Source organism: Arvicanthis niloticus, chromosome 1 (genome assembly GCF_011762505.2).
Source record: "Arvicanthis niloticus isolate mArvNil1 chromosome 1, mArvNil1.pat.X, whole genome shotgun sequence".
NCBI lineage: Eukaryota > Metazoa > Chordata > Mammalia > Rodentia > Muridae > Arvicanthis > Arvicanthis niloticus.
Genome location: NC_047658.1, coordinates 28,500,714 through 28,526,059, shown reverse-complemented (window position 1 = coordinate 28,526,059; position 25,346 = coordinate 28,500,714). Strand labels below are relative to the sequence as shown.

At 39.4% G+C, this 25,346-nt stretch overlaps 1 protein-coding gene across 1 annotated transcript in view; it reads left to right on the top strand.

Moving 5' to 3' along the window:
- Positions 1-8,916, top strand: part of Gabrg3 (gamma-aminobutyric acid type A receptor subunit gamma3) — a 581,822-nt gene extending 572,906 nt beyond the window's left edge. The window contains exon 10 of the mRNA XM_034488056.2: positions 757-8,916. Within this exon, the coding sequence (XP_034343947.1) occupies positions 757-1,038 (282 nt within the window). The 3' untranslated portion in view covers positions 1,039-8,916. The remainder of the gene's footprint in view (positions 1-756) is intronic.
- Positions 8,917-25,346: the final 16,430 nt, after the last annotated feature.

Sequence of the window (25,346 nt, the reverse complement as noted above, 5' to 3'; positions counted from 1 at the left end):
TTGCCTCCCACTATGTTGTCAGACTAAACAATACTTTTCCCCAATGGAACTCAGTGTAGAGTGTAATAGCTCTTGAGGCATTGACAGCTATCTGGCAAACCTAAGGGTTTCATTGGAAGCTTCTCAAGCTGGATGGTTCTGCCCAGTCTAAGAAAAACAAAAAATAAAAAACAAAACAAAACAAAACAACAACAACAGCAACAAAAAAGCAGCAAGTCTTTAACTCTCCCTTTTTCTCCCACACTGACTTTTCTAAGACAGGAGGAGAGCTTGGGGGTAGAGAATATTCAAGCTATACGTGTTCAAGCAGTCTTTCTGGACTAATAACCGTGCTTTCTCTCCATTTTAGTACATAACACCTGCTACTGTTTGATAGTCTGAATAGGTACCACATTTATCTTCCCATGCTATAACATCCATGTGTTTTAACATTTAAGGAACAAATCCGTGATGTGTACATATTTGCTAATTGGTAACAGAATTGAAACTTGAAATGGCTAATACATTTTGAAAATGTGTTTCCCTCCCTCCCCCCAAATCTGGGACACATTTTAAAATAGCAACATGTTTTTCCTTGCTCACTGAGCTACAATGGTTCAATGAAAAGGCTGTGCCCAGTAATGGGTTAAGTGTGGGATGGGCGTGGCCTGCATCCATCTTGTCTAGTAGCAGACAGAAGTATTATCTGTTGTTCAGTGCAATTCATGGTGTTCTTACCTGCATTTTATGATTGCTCTGCTATTCTTGTGCTTGCAGAATTATTCTCTCCTGGATATGAGGCCCCCACCACCCGTGATGATCACGTTAAACAATTCCATGTACTGGCAGGAGTTTGAGGACACCTGTGTCTATGAGTGTCTGGATGGCAAAGACTGCCAGAGCTTCTTCTGCTGCTATGAGGAGTGCAAGTCTGGCTCCTGGAGAAGAGGCCGCATCCATATTGACGTCTCTGAGCTGGACTCCTACTCTCGGGTCTTCTTCCCGACATCCTTCCTGCTGTTCAACCTGGTCTATTGGGTTGGATACCTATATCTTTAAGTGCTGCTCTGAAGGATGACTGAAGAGTACTTGATTCATGTTTTTCCTTCCACCATCCCCAGACAAGTAGTAACCAACCAAAAAGTAGCAGGGAAGGACACTACTCCAGTTTGTTGTGTTACCTTTCAGCAGCATGGGAAGTACCTGGAAAGTATTCCTTATAAATATTTCACTCATACACACTCATGTGCGTGCGTGCACACACACACACACACACACACACACACACACAGAGCAATTGCATTTTTAAGTGATATTCTTGCTAATCCCTTCTTCAACTGGTTGTTTAATATTTATGAATGGCCTTGGATACAGAAGCTGCCAGTTACCATGCAATGACACCTGTAAAAGATGCAAACAAATATCTAGGGGTTGCCTCAGACTCCCCCCATTATGTATCTTCCCTTTGTGTCCCTTGGCACCCATGCCTGTGCATACAGGATCTACCTTAGTGGAGATATACTCATGGTGACCTCTCTCTGAGATCCAGCTTGAACTACAGTCAGCTTTGGTCCCTTCTGTAAGGCCTGTTTGCTCAGATACTGCTGTCCTAAGGTAGCCTCCTTCTAACTGGCACCCTTCCTTTCTACCTGGGAGGTGCTCCCATGTATCAGCCACAAGTTTCCACTTGAGGGGGAAAAGTGTGATTTTTTAACATTTGTTTCTGAGACCAAGACTGCTGTTTGTCTCTAACTCTCACTAAGCAGTGACTTTATTACAGACTGCCTGCCAAGCATCAGCCCTATTTAAATCCTGGGTTTCTGAACCAGTTGCATTTGAGTTCAGCATTTCACAAAGAGCTGGGATTTATAAGACCAAGTCTCAGTCTCAGACAATGAGGGTAGCTTATATTATTTTTAGGGATTCGGTAACTGTCTTCATCCTGCAAAGACTTGCAATGTGGATAGGCCTTTGTTTTGAAACTGCGTTCCACAGTGTAAAATAACATAGACATTCGTTTATTTAATCATGAACACTCACTTTCAAGCCAAACCAACTTTAGATGCAAAAAAAATGGGTGATGGTTATTGTTAATTACACATTTTGATGATCAAAAATTGTTTTATACTTTGAAATATGGATGCATAGCAAAATCCCAAAGAAATCCCCCCAAATCAATTCTCTTTTGATATTTTTATAATGCAAAACAAATTTGCTTCTACATATTAGTTCTTTGCTATGACCAGATGCTTTTTTGCACTCCAGGTCCATGACTCTTTTGAAGTATCCTCTATTGGTGACACGTACACATTTCCACTCATCAGCAGTGTCTTGGCACTATTACAGCATCCACAGTAGAATCCTTGTGTGCTTTACTCCCACAAAGCGAAATTGATTTTATTGAAAGTCATTCATTTTTCCATTTCTATTACACATACTTAGAAAAAGTAAAACATCAGACAAATAGAAAACATCAAAGTGCTGACTTCACACAATTTATTAGATGTATTTCAGAAACAATGATGGTATTGAAGAGACCGGAAAAACTGAAACTAGACACTTTTGCTAATTCTTTCTAGTACTGTTGCTCATGAAGAGGATGTTAAAACGGGCACAACTCTCAGTTGTAAGGGCAATAATGGCTGTCTATGTGTGTGTGATATTTAATCCTTTCTTTCTGAGTTTCTACTAACAAACTACTAGTTTGATAGTTACCACATAAGGCTCAAGCCAATTGGCTTCTAGTTAGAAAATTCAATTTAAAAGAATTAAAATAATAAATACCCATAACGAATAAGCTGAAGATAATGGCTTAAATGAAATGTCTCCTCTATTGGGAAGTTTTGCATCTAGTACACTAGTGTCTCTGAAGCTCCTGCCTTTGGCAGGCCCACTCTAGGGTTGCCCACAGCACTAAGATAGAGAGCAAGCCACAAGTACAATCGAAAACACTACCAATTCAGAGCTTCTAATCAGATAAAGAATTTTAACCTGTTACATTTTTAAAGTTCTGGATAAAACTACATTTTCTAGTCATCTGTTTTTCCCTGAGGATTAAAACCTGCAAGCATCTGCTGCAGGGCCGGGCTCCCTGCTACCTTCTTAGAAAAAACCCACAGTTGCCTCTTGTCTTAAAACTCTTCATTGTCATTGTTTCTTGCCCAATCTCAGCCATGCTGATCAAAACACAGAAAGCGGCCACATGCATGTCAGGAGCACGCCAATGCCTGTTTCTCGGTACAGTTCAATCGTCTACGTCTATCTGAACTTCCAGGATAAACCATTCTAGAACACGAAACAGGAGAGATGCCTGCCCATTGCTCAGGAGCAAAACCAGAGGCTTTCCAAGGGGAACTTTGAGGAGAGTCTGGTACACTGGGAGGAAAAGGGTAAAATGCACCCCTCCTTAGACACCAGCTCCCCTTAATTAAGAGGGAGGAGGGACGTGGGTGAGGCACACAAACTTAAGCCTCCTCTAATCTGCCCCATTCTGCTGTTTCCTTTGTGTGGAGAGCTGGGGATGCTGGGGTAGTGGTCTGAACAACCTGCATTTCAAAGGTGCTACTGTGTTCCTTACTCTTAGAAGCACTCCAGACTGAAGAGACTGTTTGAACAAAGATTCCAGATTCCCAACCACTGTGGATTACACTGAAAACTGTGACTGTCTCTCCTTTAAAACTACATCCTGATTGATGGAGAAAAACTAAAAAAGGTGTTTTACAAAGTAGTAAAATTAAAACAAAATGCCTCTTCAAAGCCTATACAGATTCCCTAGGGTGTCCCAGATGCTAGGTGGAGGACAGTGTTAAGAAATTTACACCAAGTCCAGCCAACACTGCCTCCAATTTGCCCAAAATATGCCTTAAAGTAAAGCATAAAGCCCCCAATTTTTCCATTCTCTGAAAGCTTCCACTTCCTGCAGCCACCAGTATTTCATACTAAATTTTACTGTTTTGTAAATATACATGGATAAAAATAGGATTTCATTTCTTTATATAAAAACCAGGCATCTTCATGTTTTCATCAGATGAGATAAAATTGCAGACTTTCATGGGCTCTGCAAACATGGAAATGCTTGTCCTTAATCACAAGCCATTTTCATGTTTCCTGTGACAACCTGTGGGTTTATGGCCATGGATCAGTACCATTCCAGAACGTTTTATCTCGTAATATGTTTCTGCAGTAAAAGATGTTTCGAAGTTTGTTGTAGGCCTACACATTCCCACATCTTGAAACAGTGAAAGCAAGCAACCAGAATAGAATCCCATTTTACATCAATTTGTCTTGACACAGCTAGGAAGCAGAGGTCCACTCTATCCAAAGGGCTAGAAAACCAAACAGATAATACCTCTGCCTCCTTCATCATTTTTATCTCACATACCAAACTGATCGTTTTATTTGAAACTTGGAGAATTGCAGCTGGTCCCAGATGTCGCACTTCCGTTCTATCCCTTTAGTGCCCTGGAGGCATTACTCGTCTTTAATTTGTTTATAGTTTGGTAGCTATTATTTAGTGTTTTTCTTTTTTTTTTCTTTTAGAGTTACAAATAATGCAAATTCTCATTTTAAAAGTAGTAAAATGACTAGAGATAAACATAGTATATAAGTAAGTATACACTGAAATGTTGAATTCCATTTACACTGATAGATTATTGGTTTGGAAATTTAGAAACAATTATATCAAAAGGCTGGAAATAGGAAAGCAGGAAACAAAAAACTAACACAGAGCAAATGTCTTATTCACAGTTATCCCTGAACTCCCTTCAAATAGCCTGTGATAACTATTCTGTCTAACAGGACCAGTATTCAATTTGTGTTCTCTACATAAGCATGACCCAAGGGCTGAATGCTAATAAAATGCTCAAGACAGATAGGCCCCTCTCTGATTCCCCTTCTGTTGTGAACATGAATCAAAACATAACAGGGAGAGAAAATGAACTGTGTCTTGAGATGATAAGGTTACAGCTAATACAGTCACCTTCCTAGAATAAAAAATTGTTTTGTTTTTTAAATATATTACAGTTTTTGAGCCTTGAAGTTGAGATGTTTCAATTTCCCCCTTTTAAAATTTCTTCAGTTTATAAGATACTAATCCCACGATACAAAGCTTGATTTAATTCTGTTGAGGTTAAAAGAGAAGTTGTTCCTGTTTGTTTGCTTGCTTCCAAAATATCTCTTAGTTGAGTGATGTGTTTGTTCTAATATTCCCTGTAAGACTTCTAAACTTCTTCATTACTTGTCCTAAAACAAAATTTTAGTCTTAAAACCAACTTACGTAAATGAGTGCTAAACTCTGAGCTGAACTCTCATTGGTCATTCAAAAGTTGCCCGTGCTTTGAGTTAACCAGGTTTTGTTAGATTATGTGAACTAGTAAATACTTAAACACACATACACACATACAGAGTTTCCAAAATAAGGAAACTCTGAATTTTTTTTCATGGATTGAGGCAAATGTAAAGTGCTTTGCTCGACCTATCCAGCTAAACATCTATTTTAAGCACTTCATTTTCCACATCTGGAAACTTAGTACAAAGTTGTCCCAGCCCAGGAAACAGGTTGCACAGGGTGAGTCAATTGTCGTTGCTGTGGGGAAGGAAGGCCGCTCTGTCTACAAGGTAGTTTAAATTGAATGAGCAGGGAGGAAATGAAGGAGTAGGTTTTGCGTTTCAACAACAAACCTCCCAAACTGAGCTGGTTCCTGCTTTGTCTTGTTCTCTTTTTCCCTAAATATCTAAAGATACTTCTTTGTATTTCTGCAAACAAGTACAGTCTGCCTTCTGTAGTCATGTATCTGTGATTTCAACCACCATCAAAAATGTCAATCACTTTTGTCTCTGCACCTAGCATGGGCAGGCATTTCTCCTTGTCGTTATACCCCTAAATACAAAAGAGTAACAACAGAGGCAGATATAGAACTTTCAATGTGTTAAGCAATCTAAGCCATCCTGTGGTGGTTGACTGTACAGAGAAGAATGTGCATAGTGCCAACACATATAATGTACCACTTTATTCAAAGGACTTGTACATCTGAGGGTTCTGTTATCCTGAGGGATCCTGGAACCAGGCCTCTGGAAATTTGGAGGAATGACTGTAATGTTTACATTCCCTATAACAGACTTAAATCCTGATGTCTCCTGGCTGCCCTGCTCACTGAAGTACCATTTCAATACATGTCCATAACCAAACCAATGTTCATTTTCTTAAATATGCATTTTTTAGATCAGGTGCTCACAACATGGCAGTTCCCTCCATACATGTCAAAATTATGCTATTGTCCCTAGCTTCCATTCTCAAAAATTAGTTCTCATTTCTCATTGATCATTGATCATTTTTGAATACATAGGACTTTATATAGTAAACCCTAAAATCATTCTAGTGAAAAAAAAGAACTTTGACTCTAACTTGTAGCTTTATGAACATTGTAAGAATCAACATGGAAGCTTAAGCGGTCAGGCATGGGCTGAAGTAAGGATGACGTGGGTCCACCTTCTGATTTTCTCCTCAAACAGGCTGGGTTCTTAATATCTGAGTCTGCTTCCTGACAGAGTCAGGCGAGTCCTTCTGGTAGGGATGTGCCTGCACCTACTGAACAAACTCCCAGGACATCTGTCTGGATAGGCAATCATAAATGTCCTTGTCAGTTGTCGTGGGAGCCCAGACTCACCTACATCATTTTCTTAAACATCAAACTGTGTCCTGGTTCACAGGAATCTTCTGGAAATATTCTCAAGACACATTTTAGAAGTCTTCCCACTGTGGAATTAAAACTGTAAGGGATAAGTGATGACAGCTTTGAAATAATTAGGATTTACTGAACTGTTTCAGTAAATCCCAATTATTTTTATCAATAATTGTCCAGGCTTTGAACAGGAAGGGTTCTTATCAATCTTAAGTTTGTGTGAAGGCCCCCAACACACAGAACCCCACACTGAGAAGACCCAACTGCTCAAACTTCTGTCTAACCTTGGCAGTCACAGGTAACTATCAGTTAACTGGCCACACCATTGTGTCCTTGCATTTTCAGGGTTTATGGGAAAAAAATAAAGAACAGAAGAAAGCCAAAAAACAAATATCTTCTTAAATAACATTCTCTATAATTAAAAGCAGAAAGTGTACATAACCTTGATGACTAAACTTTCCAATTTATCCGTCAGATATGAAGGAAGAGTATGGCCTCCATCATGGCTTTTGTCCACGTTCTAGTTTGTAGCTCTCAATGCAGTGCAAAGGTTTTGTGTCTTTTATAAGCTGTGATAAAAACTAGGACATGTATTTCTAAAAAGTGATGACAAGCTCTTAAAAAAGTATAATTGTAATATTAGAACAGAGTTCAAATTTTTGTTTATTCCTTGGAAGTCCATCTGCCCTGGTTCAAGGGTTTCCCATCATTTGAGGAGTGCATGCCACCCAGTGTTTTTTTTTTTTCCTAGTTACTTTTCTTCTTTTCATTTTTGCCTTATTGAACATTTTTTTGTCATTTTCTTCTAGATAAAATTTTGATTGGCTAGGAACTATTTTTTCTAATGTATTTACATCTTCAGAAGCTGTAAATTTTATTGCCCAAAGAAACCACCACTCCTCTTCTGTCCATGTCTAGGGGTTACTGTAGATCTTGTTGTCATTTTTATTACTATAGTCTTTCTAAATATATAGTAATGGAGTATTTACTATTGTTTTCTTTTTTAGCTTAGAGTAAAGATGGAAACACGCCAAAAGGCACAATGGCCAATTGTGCTAGTGAGCCACGTTTACATACTGACATATTCGTGTACAGATACGTGTTTTCTTTATAAGCAGCTCCTGGACTCAGCAAAGCTTTGCTTGTCCGTGTTTTCCATGAAAGGCTCTAGAAGAGTGACAATTTTCAGGGACTGACCTGCGTATCGTTTGAAGTGACGGGATATCTTGTGTTTACATGCAGTGATGTGTGTTTTTGTGTTTGTATGTACAGCGGTAGAACTGAACAACCTATTAATGTGTTCGTTACTCTATCCATTGCCCCAAATTTAGTTGAAACACTTAGGAGCACAGCTTCCTAGTGATAGCATGTTAGCTTAGTAAGCCTCTGGTTAAGGCAAACAGGAATCAAGGGGAAGAAGGGAAAAGGAAGAGAGGGGCCCAGATAGAGTAAGAGACAATCATTGCATTTCCCCAAGATATGGGATCCCATCCTTTAAAAAACAAATCAAGATGAGATACCTGATCAGAAGCTGGTGTGGAGAATGTGTAAGCACCACCAAGTTACTTGGGTGCCTTGATTATCTGTGTACTGTGACCAGGCTTATCTGATAAACTGGTAGTATTTCTCGATAGTTATATGGTACACTGGCATTGCAGTGTTTATTTGGGAAGCCATGTAGTTGTTCACAGATAAACCTAGGTAGGGTCTGGCTTGACCTTTCAAAGCCTAGGAGTTTGCTACAGAGTATGCAGGTCAATTCTGCGAAGTAAAACTCTCATGGTCCTGGGCCATGTCCCAGGCAGAAAAGTATAGGGTTGATTCTCTATCTGCCTGGAGTTCTTCCCACCGATAAAGTCTAGGTTAGACTGATTCCAGAATCCCTCAGCATTTTGACATCAGTTCTGAGCAAGTGAGGACTGTAGAAGGCATTGGCTGGGAGGAGGGTGACCTGTCCTGTCCAAGTGCTGGCCCCTTAGAGAGCTGGGGTCATAGTCAGAGGCTGGCCCCACACCAGTGGCTTGCAAGAACCCTGGATGTCCTGCCGTCCTTGAGGACCCTCCTCTCAGCGTAAAACGGTGACTCCCCTGTACCCTGCAACTCGTGGTGTCCTAGTGAAGAGAGGGCGCCCTTGTGCCCAACGTGCCTTGGCGACCCCGGCGGCACCGCGCCCTGCCTTGCACGTCGCGACCCCGCCGAGCCCTCAGGGCCAAACCCAGCCAGAAGCCACCTGAGCCTCGCGGCTGGGTCGCCCTCCGTATTTGTATTTGGATTCCTATGTTTGTACTTCTGATACCAATAAATGCACATGTTGTCAGAAATATTGAAGTGTACCTCCTTCTAGTTTGAGCAGCAACTGGGAGGGCACTGTTGGTATTGAGGATGCGTGACACCAGCTGTCCCTCTCAGACACGCGCATATCTTGGGAGCCAGATGCATTGGTAGATTCTACACCTGGTCAGGATAGTTATGACTGCAAAGTGAGTTTTCTAAAGGCAGCTTTTCCCTCCACTCCTGCCAAAGCTAATGTACAGAGAGCCTCAAGCCAGCCATGACAAGCAGGAAATTTCAGACTACTCAAGTCAACATTTTGATTGTTTGTGACTTTCTGTAGTGATCTCTTCCTGTTGCAAAGAGACATTTCCTTGATGAAGAGTAAAGACCATATACTTACCTGTGGGTATAAGGTTTATAGACTGTTGTTAGGTATTCAGCTGGCCTAGTAAGGTCATAGGTCTTCCTCCCATATCCACAACTTCACTACCACTGAGCAATTAGGTAGGTATGCAGTACCAGGCTACACCCAGAAGTCTCACCAACATCACTGAGCATGAGCTGAACAAGGACAACACCAAGACACATGCCAAAGTAGATGAGAGAAAGCCTCGACTCTACACAAAAAACTGCAGACAAAGTATGCTGTGATGGGTCAAAATAGCCTTCCCCAGGGAAGAGCACACCAACTGGTATCAAAAATCAAATGACTCAGCCCCCAAAAATGTACATACAAAAAAACTAGCATTATGCAGACTGAGCAGGATAAGTATACTTATAACTATGTACATATACATAATGCAATAACAATTAATGAAAAAAGACCATAAATTTGAAAGAGAGCAAGGAAGGGCATATGGGGAGGGTTTAGAAGGAGAAAAAGAGAGAAATGTTGTAACTATATTATAATGAAAAAAAAATGTTTTACATTGGCTAGGGAAAGACTAAGGCCCGTCCTAGGAAAATGAGTGGCTAGGAGCTGAGACTGATTATCTGAAGGTCAAATGTTGGTCTCCTTGACACAGACACGGGTGCCCAAATAGGACACAGCTGGTGGTCATGGCTTACAATAGTATTCTCAGCCATTATTAATGGGACAATTTAGGACAATTCCCTTTGAGGCCAGTCTAGGCTACATAGATGAATGTTGTCTCCCAAAACAAAAACAATAAAAGAGAAAAAAAAGTAAAAAAAAAAAATGGATATAATATCAGCACCAACAACCAACATGGGACGATAGCTCAGTCGATGTTAGAAGCTTCTACAACACACTTTGGTTGGTCGACATGAATGAAATGTATTTTTCTAAGTAGAACAAGTTCAGGTTGGGGATTGAGACTTTATGTATTAGTCTTGCTCCTTGTGGATGAGCATTGCACAGGAGGAGTGGAAGGCAGTGGAGAATGTGAGACACTGTCAGCACAGACCACTTCCCATGGAACACAATCTCCTAAGCATCTATGCCAGTGTTTCTTATGTTAACTCTGGGATTGATCTTGTGCTTGAGCAACAGAGGGCTTGCTGTGCTCATTAACTCATTCTTCTTAGAGAGTTGTGGGCCCGCTGTTTGTGATCACAGAAGGAACATCAGAACAGCTGGCATTCCTTGAGGAAAGACAGCACACACCTAGTCATTCACCCCACTGATTCATTCCTCCTGGTCATGGAGGCTCTGGCTTTGTCACCAGTATGTCCAGGAAAAACCTGGAACTTGACCATACTTAGCAAAATGCAAAATGCAAAAAAGGAAACAAAAAGAAAAGAATTCAAAAGCTGTATGTGTGACTTCATACCTCCAGTCAGCCTTTCCACATCTCCGTGGCCTTTGTAGTGTGGAGTTGGCGATAGAGACAATTCTTTGGATATTGTAGGCATTTGATTTATTTAAAATTACTTTTTTTGAGAGGGCTCACTTTCCAGAAAGTATCTTTAGAATATGTCAAAATGTTAGACTAAGGTCACCATTGCATGCTAGTAATCCACATAAATCAAGAGAAGCTACTCCAAGCAAAACCACACAAACCCACAAACAACAACAATGGGACATTTGGTCTGTTCTCTTGCTCTGTGGTTTGATTTGCGAATTAGAAGCAGCACTTTCTCTTGCTCAGGAGCAGAATTGCAGTGACTCTGGGTCATGTCCACAGCCTGACAGTGCTGCTTAAAAGGAGAAACTTCCCAAAGAATCAAGAAGTGGGACTCTGCCCCAATCCTCTTGTCTTTTCTTTTCTAAGAAGTTTTCAGTAAATTTCTCTGAAGCCATTTCTTTTGCAAGAATAGTCTTCTCAGGATGGCATTGCCCCCTCTTCTTTTTATGCCTGAAGTAAATTACATACATACCCTGTACAGAAAGATATGCCCAAGACATATAATAGCAACAGGCACTCTAAAGGGATAGAAGATTAGGAATATGTGTAGTCACCTACTTTAAGGATGACGGAATGAGACAGGATGAGCTCTACAGCTGCTATGGCTGGGTATATAGAAGTGGTTAAGAGATTAATAATCAATTCCATGGAACATTTAAACGGGGTTTTCAGCACCTACAGCCAATGAAATCAAGACCCAGCATCTTCTTAGGGCAGTATAAAAGAATTCCAAGTCTCTTGATAGTAAGGATGTAGAATGGGTAAATTGGTATTATGAGTATGTGTATCATCTGAGTACATTTGTGACTCAAAGGTATACCCCTCACCTGGGGACTAAGAATGGCATTTAGTGAGAGAAACCTAGGCAGCTACTGAAGCACAGATGCCAGCAGGAAATGGCATTTAACATCTCTGGTTTCAGTAGAACTCATCCAAAAGGAGCACAGTTAGGTGGCATAGTGCAGCCTCCCAACACAGTAGATTCAGTTCACAGGACCATTCCTAGGGGCCAAGAAGCCATGGTGGTTTGATATATGTCTTTTCTTGGGTCACTAGCCACCCACCTGGTATCAGGTTTATTACACTGAACCCTCTACATCCTTGAATTGACACTGGATATATTTTGTCCTTTAAAACAAGTCAGGATTTAAAGTCTTCCAGGTAAGACTTTGCCTATCCTCCCTTATTGCCTGCAGAGGGCTTCCATATGGCCATGAGAGAAGACACATCATGTGGCTCTTCAGTTAGTGAAACTGTCTTTTCAGATGTTCTCATGGATTTTTTTAACCACATAGAAATGCTTTCATTGGTGACAGAGGTTTAAATATCTATATGTGATTTAATAAATGGCATATGAATATACCCATACTCTCCAATCAGGTAAGTCATATTTTCTTATAATAATTGAAACCCAGTAGTATAGAAATAAATATAAAGAGAAATAAACTCAGAGGAAACGGGGTGTTAACCAAGGTGAAAGAGGGTCACCAGATTGCCAGGCACTTACTTTTTTATTTTTATTTCTTTCCTTTGATGTATTTTATTAGTGTGTAGTTGCTGGTAAAAGTGATGGCCTTCATAATGGAATTTGTGTTTGTATAGTGTGATGGTCTGTATTTGCTTGGCTCAGAGAGTGGCACTATTAGGAGGTGTGGCCTTGTTGGAGTAGGTGTGTCACTGTGGGCATGGGCTTAAGGCCTCTCATCCGAGTTTCCTAGAAGTCAGTCTTCCACTAGCAGTCTTCATCTGAAGACGTTGAGCTCTCAGCTCTACCTGCAGCATACCAGCCTGGGTACTGCCATGCTCCTGCCTTGATGTTAATGGACTGAACCTCTGAACCTGTAAGTGAGCCCCAATTAAATGTTGTCTTTAAAAGACTTGCCTTGGTCATGGTGTCTGTTTACAGCAGTAAAACCCCAACTAAGACAGATGGATTATGTACTGTATACTCTGACACATTTATTTACCATCACCCTTCCCTTCTCTCCCCCTTCCAATTAGTGTTCCTCCCCTTCCCCAGTAGTTCCAAACCCTTTGTATATTTTCAGGATGTGTGTGTGTGTGTGTGTGTGTGTGTGTGTGTGTGTGTGTGCACGCGCGCATGCATGTATTTGTGTGTAAATTCTAACTTGCACATATGAGAGAAAATATAGTTTTTCTCATTTTGCATCTGACTCATTTCACTCAATATGTTGGTTTTCATTTCTATCCATTTTTTACAAATGACTGTTTCCTCCTTCAATATTAGATAAAAGTTTATTGTTTGTAGACACCAACTGTCTTAATTCATTCATCTCTTCATGGATATCTACGCTGATTCCAGAGTTTGAGCATATGTCTCTGAAGGGTGCTGTCTTTGATGCTTTGGGGTATACTCCAAGGAGAAGTGTAGCTCAATCATATGGTAATTTTATTTTTACTTTGTCAAGCAACCTCTATAAAGATTTCCATCATGGCTTTCCTAGTTCACACTCCTACAAGCTGGAGGTTCATCTCCACCAACTTTTTATAGATAGATATAAACATAGCTGTAAAAGGCGTAACAGAACCTTAGTGTCAATCTGTTATGCATTTTCCTCAAGGTAAGCATGTCTAGCAGTTCTTTTTGTGTCTGTTGGTCATGTGCACTTTATCTTTTGAGAAATACCTGATCATTTTATTTGCCCAATTGTTGGTTGAACTATTTGGCTTTTGTGCTTAACTTTTGAGATTTTAAGAAAATACATTCTAGATATTAATTTCCTACCAGATACATAAGGACAAATATTTTCTCCTATCCCTTCATTGTCATCTGCATGCGGATTTTTCGTTTGATGGCATCTCATTTGTCAATTCTTGGATTATTGGAGTCCTTTAAAGAAAATGGGCATCCATATTTAATATGACCTACCCCACCCACCTTCCTTTGAGTTACTATGACAAGCTGTGACAGAAACTTCCATGTGTGCCCATTATGGAGCAGAAGTCATTGCATTTGAGTAAATAGCTACAAACAAGGTTATAAAAGCAAACAAAATATAATGTCATTTTAAAGGGCCTATTGGATCAAACAGCAGTTCATGAAAAGTACAACCCCAGATGAAAAGTAGATCAGGAGCTTCAGCTAAGGAATGCCAGTGAAGGCTGATGCAAGATAAATGGGAATAAAGCAAAGAAGAAACCCAGTTGGCTACAGTTGTAAGGTCCTTTGCCTTATGTGTTCTGCTGGGAAGCTCAAGGTCATTTAGTTATGCTGGTTTACTGCTTCTGATTCATGAGCTTACGTTCTCGTTTTCTTTAATATAGGCATTTATAAAAATGGGCCCAGGTTAAGCTCTTTTTTATATCTACAGATCAAGCAAGGAAGAAGTAAATCATTGCACTCTCTGCTCAGGGCACTTTGAGCCTAGGTTCCCCTCAAAGGCAACAGGCAAAGATGTACAGATAAACCACTGAAAATGAACTTTAAAATAACTCCACTTTTTCCTTCAATAGGAGAATTGTGAGAAAATACATAGTAGACAGGACTATTTCTCCCCCAACACCCAAAAGCTCTTTTAAAAATGGAAGATTTTAAAAGCCAGTTGTGGTAGATGGAGTGAGATGTCCCCCATAGGCTTAGAGACATTTGAACATTTAGTCTCTTGCTGCTGGTGCAGTTTGGGAAGGTATAGGTGGTGTAGCCTTGTTGGAGGAAGTCATTGGGGGTGGCTCCTGAGAGTTTATGGTGTCATCCTACTTCTAGCTGTCTTTTTCTTCTGTGTGTTTTGTCATTGAGGATATGTTCTCAGCTTTCTGCTCCAGCCACCATGCCTGATGTCACTGCATCCAGCCATGATGAACTCTTCTTATTCTTCTTGAACCATAAATTCAAATAAACTCTTTCTTCCAATTCAAATAAACTCTTCCTTCCATAAAGTTGGTTTTGGCCATGAGTTTTTTAAATCACGGCAACAGAAAATTAATTAATACACTAATCTTCTTCAGTTCTTTGTTCCCTTCCAAGGCAAAACCCACCTTGCCCAGTTCCTCATTTCCAAACCTGAACTGTGTATGAGTTATGTTAAGTAATTGTCTTCTCAGTAAGCAATGTGGCCTCAAGTTTAGGGACTCTAGCCTCTGACACTGTGTTTTGGGGACTATGATATCACAGCTTATAAGCTCTGAAAACTCAGGTGCTGAGGTTGAGCTCAGTCTTTTCTTTTCTCAGCACAGGACTCATCTGTGGTAGGCCCAGCTCTGCCCATTATCTCTGTTCTAGTTATGGTTGCTATTGCTCTGATGAAACACCATGACCAAAAAAACTTGGGGAGAGGAGGCTTTGTTTGGATTATACTTACACATCTCTGTTCATCATTGAAGGGAGTCAGGACAGGAACTCAAACAGGGCAGGAACCTGAAGGCAGGAGCTGATGCAGAGGCTATGGAGGTGAGCTGTTTAATGGCTTGCTCCTTGTGGCTTGCTAAGCCTGCTTTCTCATAAAACCTGGGACTACCAGACCAAGAGTGGCACTCCAGTGGTCTTGGCCATCACCATCAATCACTAGTTAAGAAAATGATCTACAACCTTGCTTACAGCCCAATCTTATGGAGAAAACTTCTTAATTGAACTTTCCTCCTCTCTCATGACTATAGCTTCCATCAACTTGTCAGAATACTAGCCAGCAAGTCTCGAAATAGTTAAATTTAATTCCAATGTTTAAAATTACTTATTTATGTATATGAGTGCTCTGTCATTTTCCATATAGCCCTGCATGCCAGGACAATCAAATAGATGGTTGTGAGCCCCCATGTGGGTGCTAGGGATTGAACTCAGGACCTCTGGAAGTACAGCGAGTACTCTTAACCACTGAGCCATGTCTTCAGCTCCTTGATCCCAAATTTAAATGTTGAAGGAAACAAATAGATGACTTTGTTAAATTTTTTCAGACTTTTCATAAATGTGGCCTCAAGTTTAACAGCTATAAGAATAAGTATTTTACATGTGACACAGAGCATTATTTGAAATTTTGGGCAATACTGAATGTGGAGCCCAGCGTCTCTACACAGTAGGTAGGTATTCTACCCCTGACTCTATTCTCAGCCCTCTTTCTTGTTAACTTTTTTAGAGTTTGAGATAAAGTCTTAGTAAGTAGCTCAAGTTAGCCCTTGCACTGACTCTGAAGTTCAAGGTGGACTTGAACTTGTGACACTCTTTCCTCATCCTTCTGAGTAGATGGGTCTCAGCACTGCACCATTTTAAGTTGATTCCTGTATTCATTCAACTCCTGTCATGGCTTCCTCTTTTCTTACTTTATTTGAAAATAACTATGAAAGTTAAAGGAAAGAGGATAATAAATGGAAAAATCTTAAATCATTAAGGCTGATGACATGTACTATGCTTAGACCACATAGGTCAGAGATGCGGAACTCAGAGTCTTAGCTATGTTCCCAAACACTCTACAAAACCAAAGTAAACCCCTAAGTATCCAGGACATAGGCCTCCTGCATTCTTATGAGCCCAAATGTACTATTAGTAAACAGCCATCACTTCCATGGTGGCTCTGTTCAAGTTACATAGAAGGCAGGTGAAACCATACCAAAATGGGTCGGATTCACTTCTAGGTAGGAAGGGAAGAAGGTAAGGAGGTCCAACAGCAATCACAGTGAAGGTGATACACTGGTAAAAAAATTTTAGCTCCATTGTACAAATGAGAGTTGAAGAAAACAGGGAGCATAAAGAGACATAAACAGGTAATACCTGAGAGCAATAAGCCAGTAACGAAGGCTGAGAGTCCTGAAGCTTTTAAAGTATGGTCCACCGAGTCTCTACAGTGAGGGGCACATTCAGACCTGTAGCTATAGTGCACTTTCCCAAGGAGCTCAGAAGACCTCTCACACTGAGCATCTTCTTACCTCTAAGAAACAAAGAGGAACAAAGTATAAGAAGAGCTGAATCTACTCAAGTTTTCCTCTGTCTATTAATATGATGAGCGGGAGTGCAATTCCAGACACAGAGAGTCTTCAGGACAGTCTTCCCAGCACTGTTTCCATCCCCTGTTTATAGCCACAGGACTTCTGTTTGTCCACAGAGCAGGAAGTTGTTCAGAGAAAGGACTGGTGCTGAGGCAAGGATCTGATCCTATTGGTACAATTATGACCTCTGAGTCTTTTTTTTTTTTTTTTTTTTCATTCTTCTCTTTAAGCTTTCTGGTACTAACTCAGATATTATGATGAAATTAATTGAAAAATAATTTGGACATCTTAAATTTGTTGAGACACTGTGTATAGAGAGAAGACATACTAGTTGTGATTCACACACATGCATGTACAAACATGTACACACAGTAACCATCATCCAGATTTAGGAGAGTCGATTTTCTTTGCTTTCAAATGGTCCCCTTGGTGATAAAATTCACTGATGAAGCCTGAGAGCTGTGCACATAAAATAATTACATTTGAACTTCTGCACTGAGAGATCTCATCAAGTTCTAGCTCAGATTCCAGCAAGGCCATGTTGCTATGGTGACCATATCCTCCTTAACATGACTGTGTGATAAGTCAGTGCACCCGTGATTTATTTGTCCTAGACAAATGTATCTATTTGTTCCAATGAAAACCTGGTGGCATGCAGACAGAGCCTTAAGCACCCTCACAGTCCAGCTACAGTAAAGGCTGGAAATTGTCAGCCTTGCTCTGCCTTTGATGATGTAATGGTTCACTCAAACCTTGTCTCCATAGGGATGTGAAAGGTTCTTTTTGAAATGCAGACACCAAAACTGCTGTGACTATGTCTTCTGTCTCAGTCCCCATGGAGTGGGGCTAGAACAGTTAGTACAATGCTCTACTCAGTCCTACATTATGCCCCCCTACCACCAATGTCCTCTTAAGGCTGGGTCTTGCTTCTCTGTGTAAGCACCAGAAAGGACACCCAAGGTGGCCCAGTTACAGGGCTGTGCACCTTTAATGTCCTCAGTGACTGTCCCCAAGCCCAGCCTAGCATATCAATACTCTGCAGCGTTTTGTTTCTGTCTGGTTGATCTCAGCTCCTGCTGGACTCTCTCCCTAATGTAACAATAATTCAAGAATCAAGCCTTTCTTTTGCTGTAACTGAGTATAGCCCAGCTTGCCATTGCCAAACCAAGCTAAAATATAATCTTAAAATAGCCTACTTCAACCTTTCCCTATAAACCACTTTCCTTTTCAAATGAAGCTGTATAAAGGTCTATAAAGAAAATAGAACAATTTTTCAATGTGGAAAAAAATGAGGTGAAGTCAATTCTTAAAGGAATTACTGGAAGAAACGCCCACTTCTAGCATAGTGTAATAGCCATGACCTGCCTTGTACACAACACCATTTGACACTTCTCTTTGGCTAGGGAAGTATTAGCATAGAGTCTCAATAATAAAAACCAAAGAACAGATATGTCTACTTTTAAATGTGGATGATAAATAACCTTTTAAATGTATTGTATTAATTCTGCAAGATGTCCATACGAGCAACAATGTATTTTGATCATAGTCATCACAACTCTTCCTTACCAAATGTATTGAATTCATCTCATACCCCTACCTCATCCCAACTGCATGTCCTATTTTTTTAATAATTCACTGAGCTTAATTGATGAATCTAATAGAGCTATCCACTGGAGCAAAATTGTCCTGTTAGGATCCATGCCTTTAAAGAAAACTGACTTTTCTCTAGCAACCATCAACTGTCAATCATCCTTTGGGGAAAAAAGAAAAAATGGGTACTTCTGAACCCCTCCATGCCTATGATAGAATGTTCAATTGCTTGTTCTTCTGTAAGTTAGTTCAGGCAACCACTGCCGATATGACTGAGTACAGTAGTCCTATCATGCTGTGAAGACACAGTTGTATTCTAGTCCTTGACACTCTCTGGCTCTTATAGTCTCCCATCCTATCCACTTTTATAATCTTCTCTAAATATTGGGGAGGGTGGATATGATAGAATATTGCAATTATTTATGAGCACTCCATTGACATTCATTCTTTGTACTTTGACCAGGTATGAGGTTCTTCATTAGCCACCACTACACAAAAAAGGAAACTTCTCTGATGAGTTCTGAAACCTGTATTGATCAACTAACTATAGATTTATGTACAAACTTAGTAGGCAGTTTGATATTGTGTTCATTTAAAAAAATAGATTAGTAGTATATATGGGAATCTCTGAGCTCTCGAGCCTTAGGTTCTTAGCTAGATTTAAAGTCCAAACCATGTGTTTATTCCAGTGGACTGAACCTTATACCCAATTGGAAGTTGTAATTGTGGTTACCTCCATGCCATTTATGCCACTATTGTCCCAATGTCATTGAGTATGCTAAAACCTTTACTATGCTGAAAACCTTCCAAATAATACATGTTATTGCCATTGTGCCTGCCTGTCCATCAGAAATGGATGGTAAGACCCTAAACATCACACACTTTGGTCACAGGATATGGGGAAATACAGTTGATACTGACCAGGAAACATTCTCCTGCTGACCAGATTTCACAGTACTCAAAGGCACTATAAAAGCTACTAGAAAATAGTAATTAGTAGACTTATCTAGTACTGAACCCTGTGAGTTACAATAATTTTTCTTATTCATGAAATAAAGGTTTAAGGTGAGCATTTTCTGTTTGGTTAGATAGTAGACATCTAGAAATTAAGCCTAAGCCACCAAACCTGGTTTTGATTTTGGGAATACAACAGTTAATTCTTATACCTCTCTCTCCCTCAAAAATCTCCTAAGATATTTACCTGGAAGCCATCACTATGATATTCCCCCTCAGGCAATTTTAGGTGCCACTCAGCACCTGCCAGCCTCAACATTCCCCCAGAAATACACTAAATAGATAAACTTGCTAAATAACAGCACAAAAAACTATTTCCAGTTCTGAAATTGACTGTTCCATGTCCAATTTTGTTAAGATATTCTGTCCAATGCTGGACATGAGGGATTGCTCTACCACAGAATACACATGCACAAAACCTTCCCAAAATATTTCACAGGGAAGAAACAAACAGCCACAGACAATTTTTGGCTGCATATACTATTATTTGCCCTGCTATTATCAAAGCAGAGCTACAGGCAAATACTTACCTTGCTATTATCAAAGCAATATTACATACAAATACTTGCTCTGCTATTATTGAAGCAATACTACTGTTGCTTTGATATTATGGCTTTGATAACAAGGCAAGTATTTATATGGAGAAACATTTGTAGCTAGCAATACTGAATGGTCCATATGTCTAGGCAATGTGATTTATATGGAACATTTACTATGAACAATGAGGGATGCATCCGTGCTCCAAGATCCTTTCCAGCATCTGCTTATTTAATCCTTCCTTCAGCAATGCCTATGTTCTTAGTTCCAGAATGATGACTCAGACTCACAAACTTGTTAGACTTATCCCAGTCCTGAATAGAAAAGGACTCACTTCCTAACTTCAAGTGCTTTGTTAGTGGGTTTTTAATGCTTCCAGCAGATATGCTGTGCAAAACTCATGTTTCCAGAAGAAATTACAAAGAACTGAATTAGGTCCGATTTAAAACTTTGGCATCTTATGTTAAATGTTGGCTCCATAACTTACCAAGAGAAAACTCACTCCAGTAAATAAAGCAGGTCAATGTCTTATGTTGCACACATGAGGTCTGAACCAGCTTGGGATGCACTCTGAGCCTAGCATGTCAACTTAATCAGACTCTATATCAAAATATAAACAATCAGTGCCAGGTTTCAAGCCTTCTTTGTAGTTCTTTTCAGTCCCTCTCTATGGAAAGCTGAAGTGTGACTGTGGTGTTCCTGTCCTTGGTTTTTCTAACGTGTGTATTGTACATATTAGTGGTATTCGTTGTGGTACCGCATACACGCAGAGAGCATGTACTGACCAAATCTAACCTCTCTCTTCCATTCTTTCCATGGCAACATTTCCAATCTTTAGGAATAACTACACCATTTTCAGATTACTGTTTTAGCTTCCACACCTGGAGGAGAGCATGCTCCTCAATTATTTTTCTTCATCTAATGCATCTCACTTAGCATAATGGGTTTCAGATCTGTCTATCTTGAGACACAAGACAGGATTTCATTTTTTTTATTTTTTATATAGCTCAAATAGATTTCAGTTAGAATGCATATAATATAAAATTATTTTTTAAAATATTTTGTTAATTCTTTAAGAATTTCATACAACGTATTTAAACACATTCACCCACCGATCTTTCTCCCAGTTGCTCAAATATCTTCCACCTTATCCTTAGCCCCACCCCAATTACAGTCCCCTTTCTGTTTTAGAAGAGACTTATCTCCCAGAAAAGTCCTGATCCTCTGACTCTTACAATTTTTTGCCCCTTCTTTGATGTTCACTGAGTCTCAAGTGTACAGGTTGTGTTGTCAATATGTTAATTGGAAATGGGCAGTTAATATCTGCATTTCAACCACTTTTGGTTTTCCTTCATGATCTCTCCTTGATCTATAAAGAAGCTAGTTGATGACTGTTAGAAGCTACACTTATCAGTGTCTATAAAAATAAGTATTTGGATTGCAGTTAAAAATTAGGCTGATTTATGAAAGTGGCTATAGTAGGTTTTACTCTAGGCTATACCAGCCAGGGGAAGTTGGCTAATATTATAAGACCAAGCATTAATTTCATTCTATTGATCAGGTCTTAAGTTCAACTAAATAGGTACTGGTTACCCTCAAGACGTTAGTGCCACTATTGAACTTTTGGAATATCATGCCGTGTTGGTCATTGCTGATATTCACAGGCATTATGGTTAGATAGAACTATTCATTATTTTTCTCATGTGGGAGCTTAAATAAATCTTTTTGATGCTATGAGATCAAATCTTCCAGAAAAATGTCCCCAACTCTGATCCTTCAAATACTATGTCTAAAGTGTCAAAGTATATATTGTCTTAAGCAGTGGACTCTTATGGGGGGGGGGGGGGGTTGGATGGCATCAAGGTCAACAAAAATTGCTTCTATTATTTTGGGTCTCTTGGACTCTCCTAATCAGCATGTTGAAAGGTTTCCAAGCCCAGACTTAGGTTTTCTGCTAGATGGTTTGTGGGGAACACTGTCACCTCAAATGGTATAACTTCAGTTAAAAATAAATGCATATACATAGACAAATGTATTATATATTATTTAAAGTAAACATGAAGTTGTAATTCCCTATACCTATTTAAAATATTATTTTCATATATAGTTATTGTAATTTTCCTTCATCCTTCCCTCTTGCTCTCTGCTGTCTTGCCTTCCCACTCCCCATGTGTCACCCACCAATTTTCCCACATCCTCTTCCTAGCAACTGTGTCCTACCACTGTCCTCCCTAGTGCTCCTGTTTCTTACCCACCACATCACAGTAACTTCATGCTTTCTGATATCTGCAGTTAATCTAACTTATATGTTTGCACATAAAGATTCAAAGCTAGAATCCACAAACTAGAGACAATGTGCAGCACTTTTTTTTCTGGATCTGGATTTCCTCACTCCATATACCATTTCTGTGGATCATGTCTCCAAAAACAAAACAAACAATAACAGTGAAAACAAAACCAAAATCACAAGCAACTTTCTACTAAAGGTGTACTTCTGACATTGCCACTACTGTTTTCATCAATTATTCTTGACTAAAGAACAACCATTTCAGTTTCTTCTGGTCTGCACCTGAGCACTGAACATATCTTGGGCTTCAGCTCTGCACCCAATGCCACAAAACCCAGAGGAGGTGGGGCTCCCAGGAGCTCTAACCCTGGCAGTATCTTAACCCTAAAACAAAAGAATATCCCCTTTTCTCAGCACTTCATGGTACCTTCTCCAAAATAGACCATATAATTGGTCACAAAACAGGCCTCAACAGAAACAAGAAAATTGAAATAATCCCATGCATCCTATCAGAACACCACGGACTGAGGCTGGTCTTCAATGACAACAAAAACAATGGAAAGCCCCCATTCACGTGGAAACTGAACAAAACTCTACTCAATGATAACATGCTTAAGGAAGAAATAAAGAAAAAAAAATAAAGACTTTTTAGAATTTAATGAAAATAAAGACACATCATACCAAAACTTATGGGACACAATGAAAACAGTGCTAAAAGGAAAACTCATAGCAAAACTCATAGCTCTACAGGCTTACAAAAAGAAACTGGAGAGAGAGCATTCACTAGCAGCTTGACAACACACCTGAAAACTCTAGAACAAAAAGAAGCAAACACACCTAAGAATAGTAGACAGCAGGAAATAATCAAACTCAGGTCTGAAATCAACCAAGTAGAAACAAAAAGAACTATACAAAGAATCAATAAAACCAGGAGCTTGTTCTTTGAGAAAATCAACAAGATAGATAAACCCTTAGCCAGACTAACCAGAGGGCACAGAAACAGTATCCAAATTAATAAAATCAGAACTGAAAAGGGTGACATAACAACAGGAACTGAGAAAATTCAAAAAAAATCATCAGATCCTACTACAAAAGAATATACTCAACAAAATTGGAAAATCTGGATGAAATGGACAATTTTTTAGACAGGTACCAGATACCAAAGTTAAATCAGGGCCAGATAAACCATCTAAATAGTCCCATAACATCGAAAAAAATAGAAACAGTCATTAAAGTCTCCCCATCAAAGTCTGGGACCAGACAGCTTTAGTGCAGAGTTCTATCAGACCTTCAAAGAAGACCTAATACCAATTCTCTATAAACTTTACACAAAATAGAAACAGAAGGAACACTACCCAATTCATTCTATGAAGCCACAATTACACTCATACCTAAACCACACAAAGAATTAACAAAGAAAGAGAACTTCAGACCAATCTCCCTTACGAATATCAATGCAAAAATACTCAATAAAATTCTAGCAAACCACATCCAAGAACACATCAAAACAATTATCAAGTAGGCTTTATCCCAGGAATGCAGGGATGGTTCAATATTATGGAAATCCATCAATGTAATCCACTATATAAACAAACTCAAAGGGAAAAAAATCACATGATCATCTCACTAAATGCTGAGAAAGCATTTGACAAAATTCAGCATTCCTTCATGGTAAAAGTCTTGGAATGATCGGGGATCCATTGCCCATACCTAAACATAGTAAAAGCAATATACAGCAAACCAGTAGCCAACATCAAACTAAGTAAGGAGAAACTTGAAACAATCCCACTAAAATCAGGGACTATACAAGGCTGCCCACTCTCTCCCTACCTATTCAATATAGTACTGGAAGTCCTAGCCAGAGCTATTAGGCAACAAAAGGAGGTCAAAGGGATACATATAGGAAAGGAAGAAGTCAAAATTTCACTATTTGCAAATGATATTATAGTATATTTAAGTGACCCGAAAACTTCCACCAGAGAAATCCTAAACCTGATAAACAACATTTGCAAAGTGGCTAGACATTAAATTAACTCAAACAAATCAGTAGCCTTCCTCTAGTCAAAAGATAAACAGGCTGAGAAAGAAATTAGGGAAATGAGATCCTTTACAATATTCACAAATAATATAAAATACCTTGGTGTGAATCTAACCAAGCAAGTAAAAGATCTGTATGACAAGAACTTCAAGTCCCTGAAGAAAGAAAGCAAAGAAGATCTCAGACTATGAAAAGATCCCCCATGCTCATGGATTGGAAGGATTAATATATCTTGTCAAGAGCAACCTACAGATTTAATGTAATCCCCATCAAAATTTCCACTCAATTCTTCACAGAGATAGAAAGAGCAATTCTCAAATTCATTTGGAATAACAAAAAAACCCAGAATAACAAAAAGTATTCTCAACAATAAAAGAACTTCTCAGGGAATCACCACCCCTGACTTCATGTTGTACTACAGAGCAATAGTGATAAAAAACTGTATGGTATTGGTACAGAGACAGACAGGAAGATCCATGGAATAGAATAGAAGACCCAGAAGTGAACACCCATACCTATGTTCACTTCATCTTTGACAAAGGAGCAAAAGCCATCCAGTGGAAAAAAGACAGCATTTTCAACAAATAGTGATGGTTCCACTGGAGGTCAGCATGTAGAAGAATGCAAATTGATCCATACTTATCTCCTTGTACAAAGCTCAAGTCCAAGTGGATAAAGGACCTCTACATAAAACCAGATACACTGAAACTAATAGAAAAGAAAATAGGGAAAAGCCTTGAACACATGGGCACAGAACACCAAAGGCTTATGCTCTAAGATCAAGAATTGACAAATTGCACCTCATAAAACTGCAAAACTTCTGTAAAGCAAAGGACACCCTCAATAGGACAAAGTGACAACCAATGGATTGGGAAAAGATCTTTACCAATCCTACATCTGATATAGGGCTACTATTTAAGGTATACGAAGAACTGAAGAAATTAGACCTTAGACAAAAATAACCCTATTAAAAATGGGGTACAGAGCTAAACAAAGAATTCTCAACTGAGGAAACTCGAATGGCTGAGAAGCACCTTAAAAAGTGCTCAACATCTTTAGTCATCAGGGAAATGCAAATCAAAACAACCCTGAGATTCCACCTCATACTAGTCAGAATGGCTAAAATAAAAAACTCAGGTGACAGC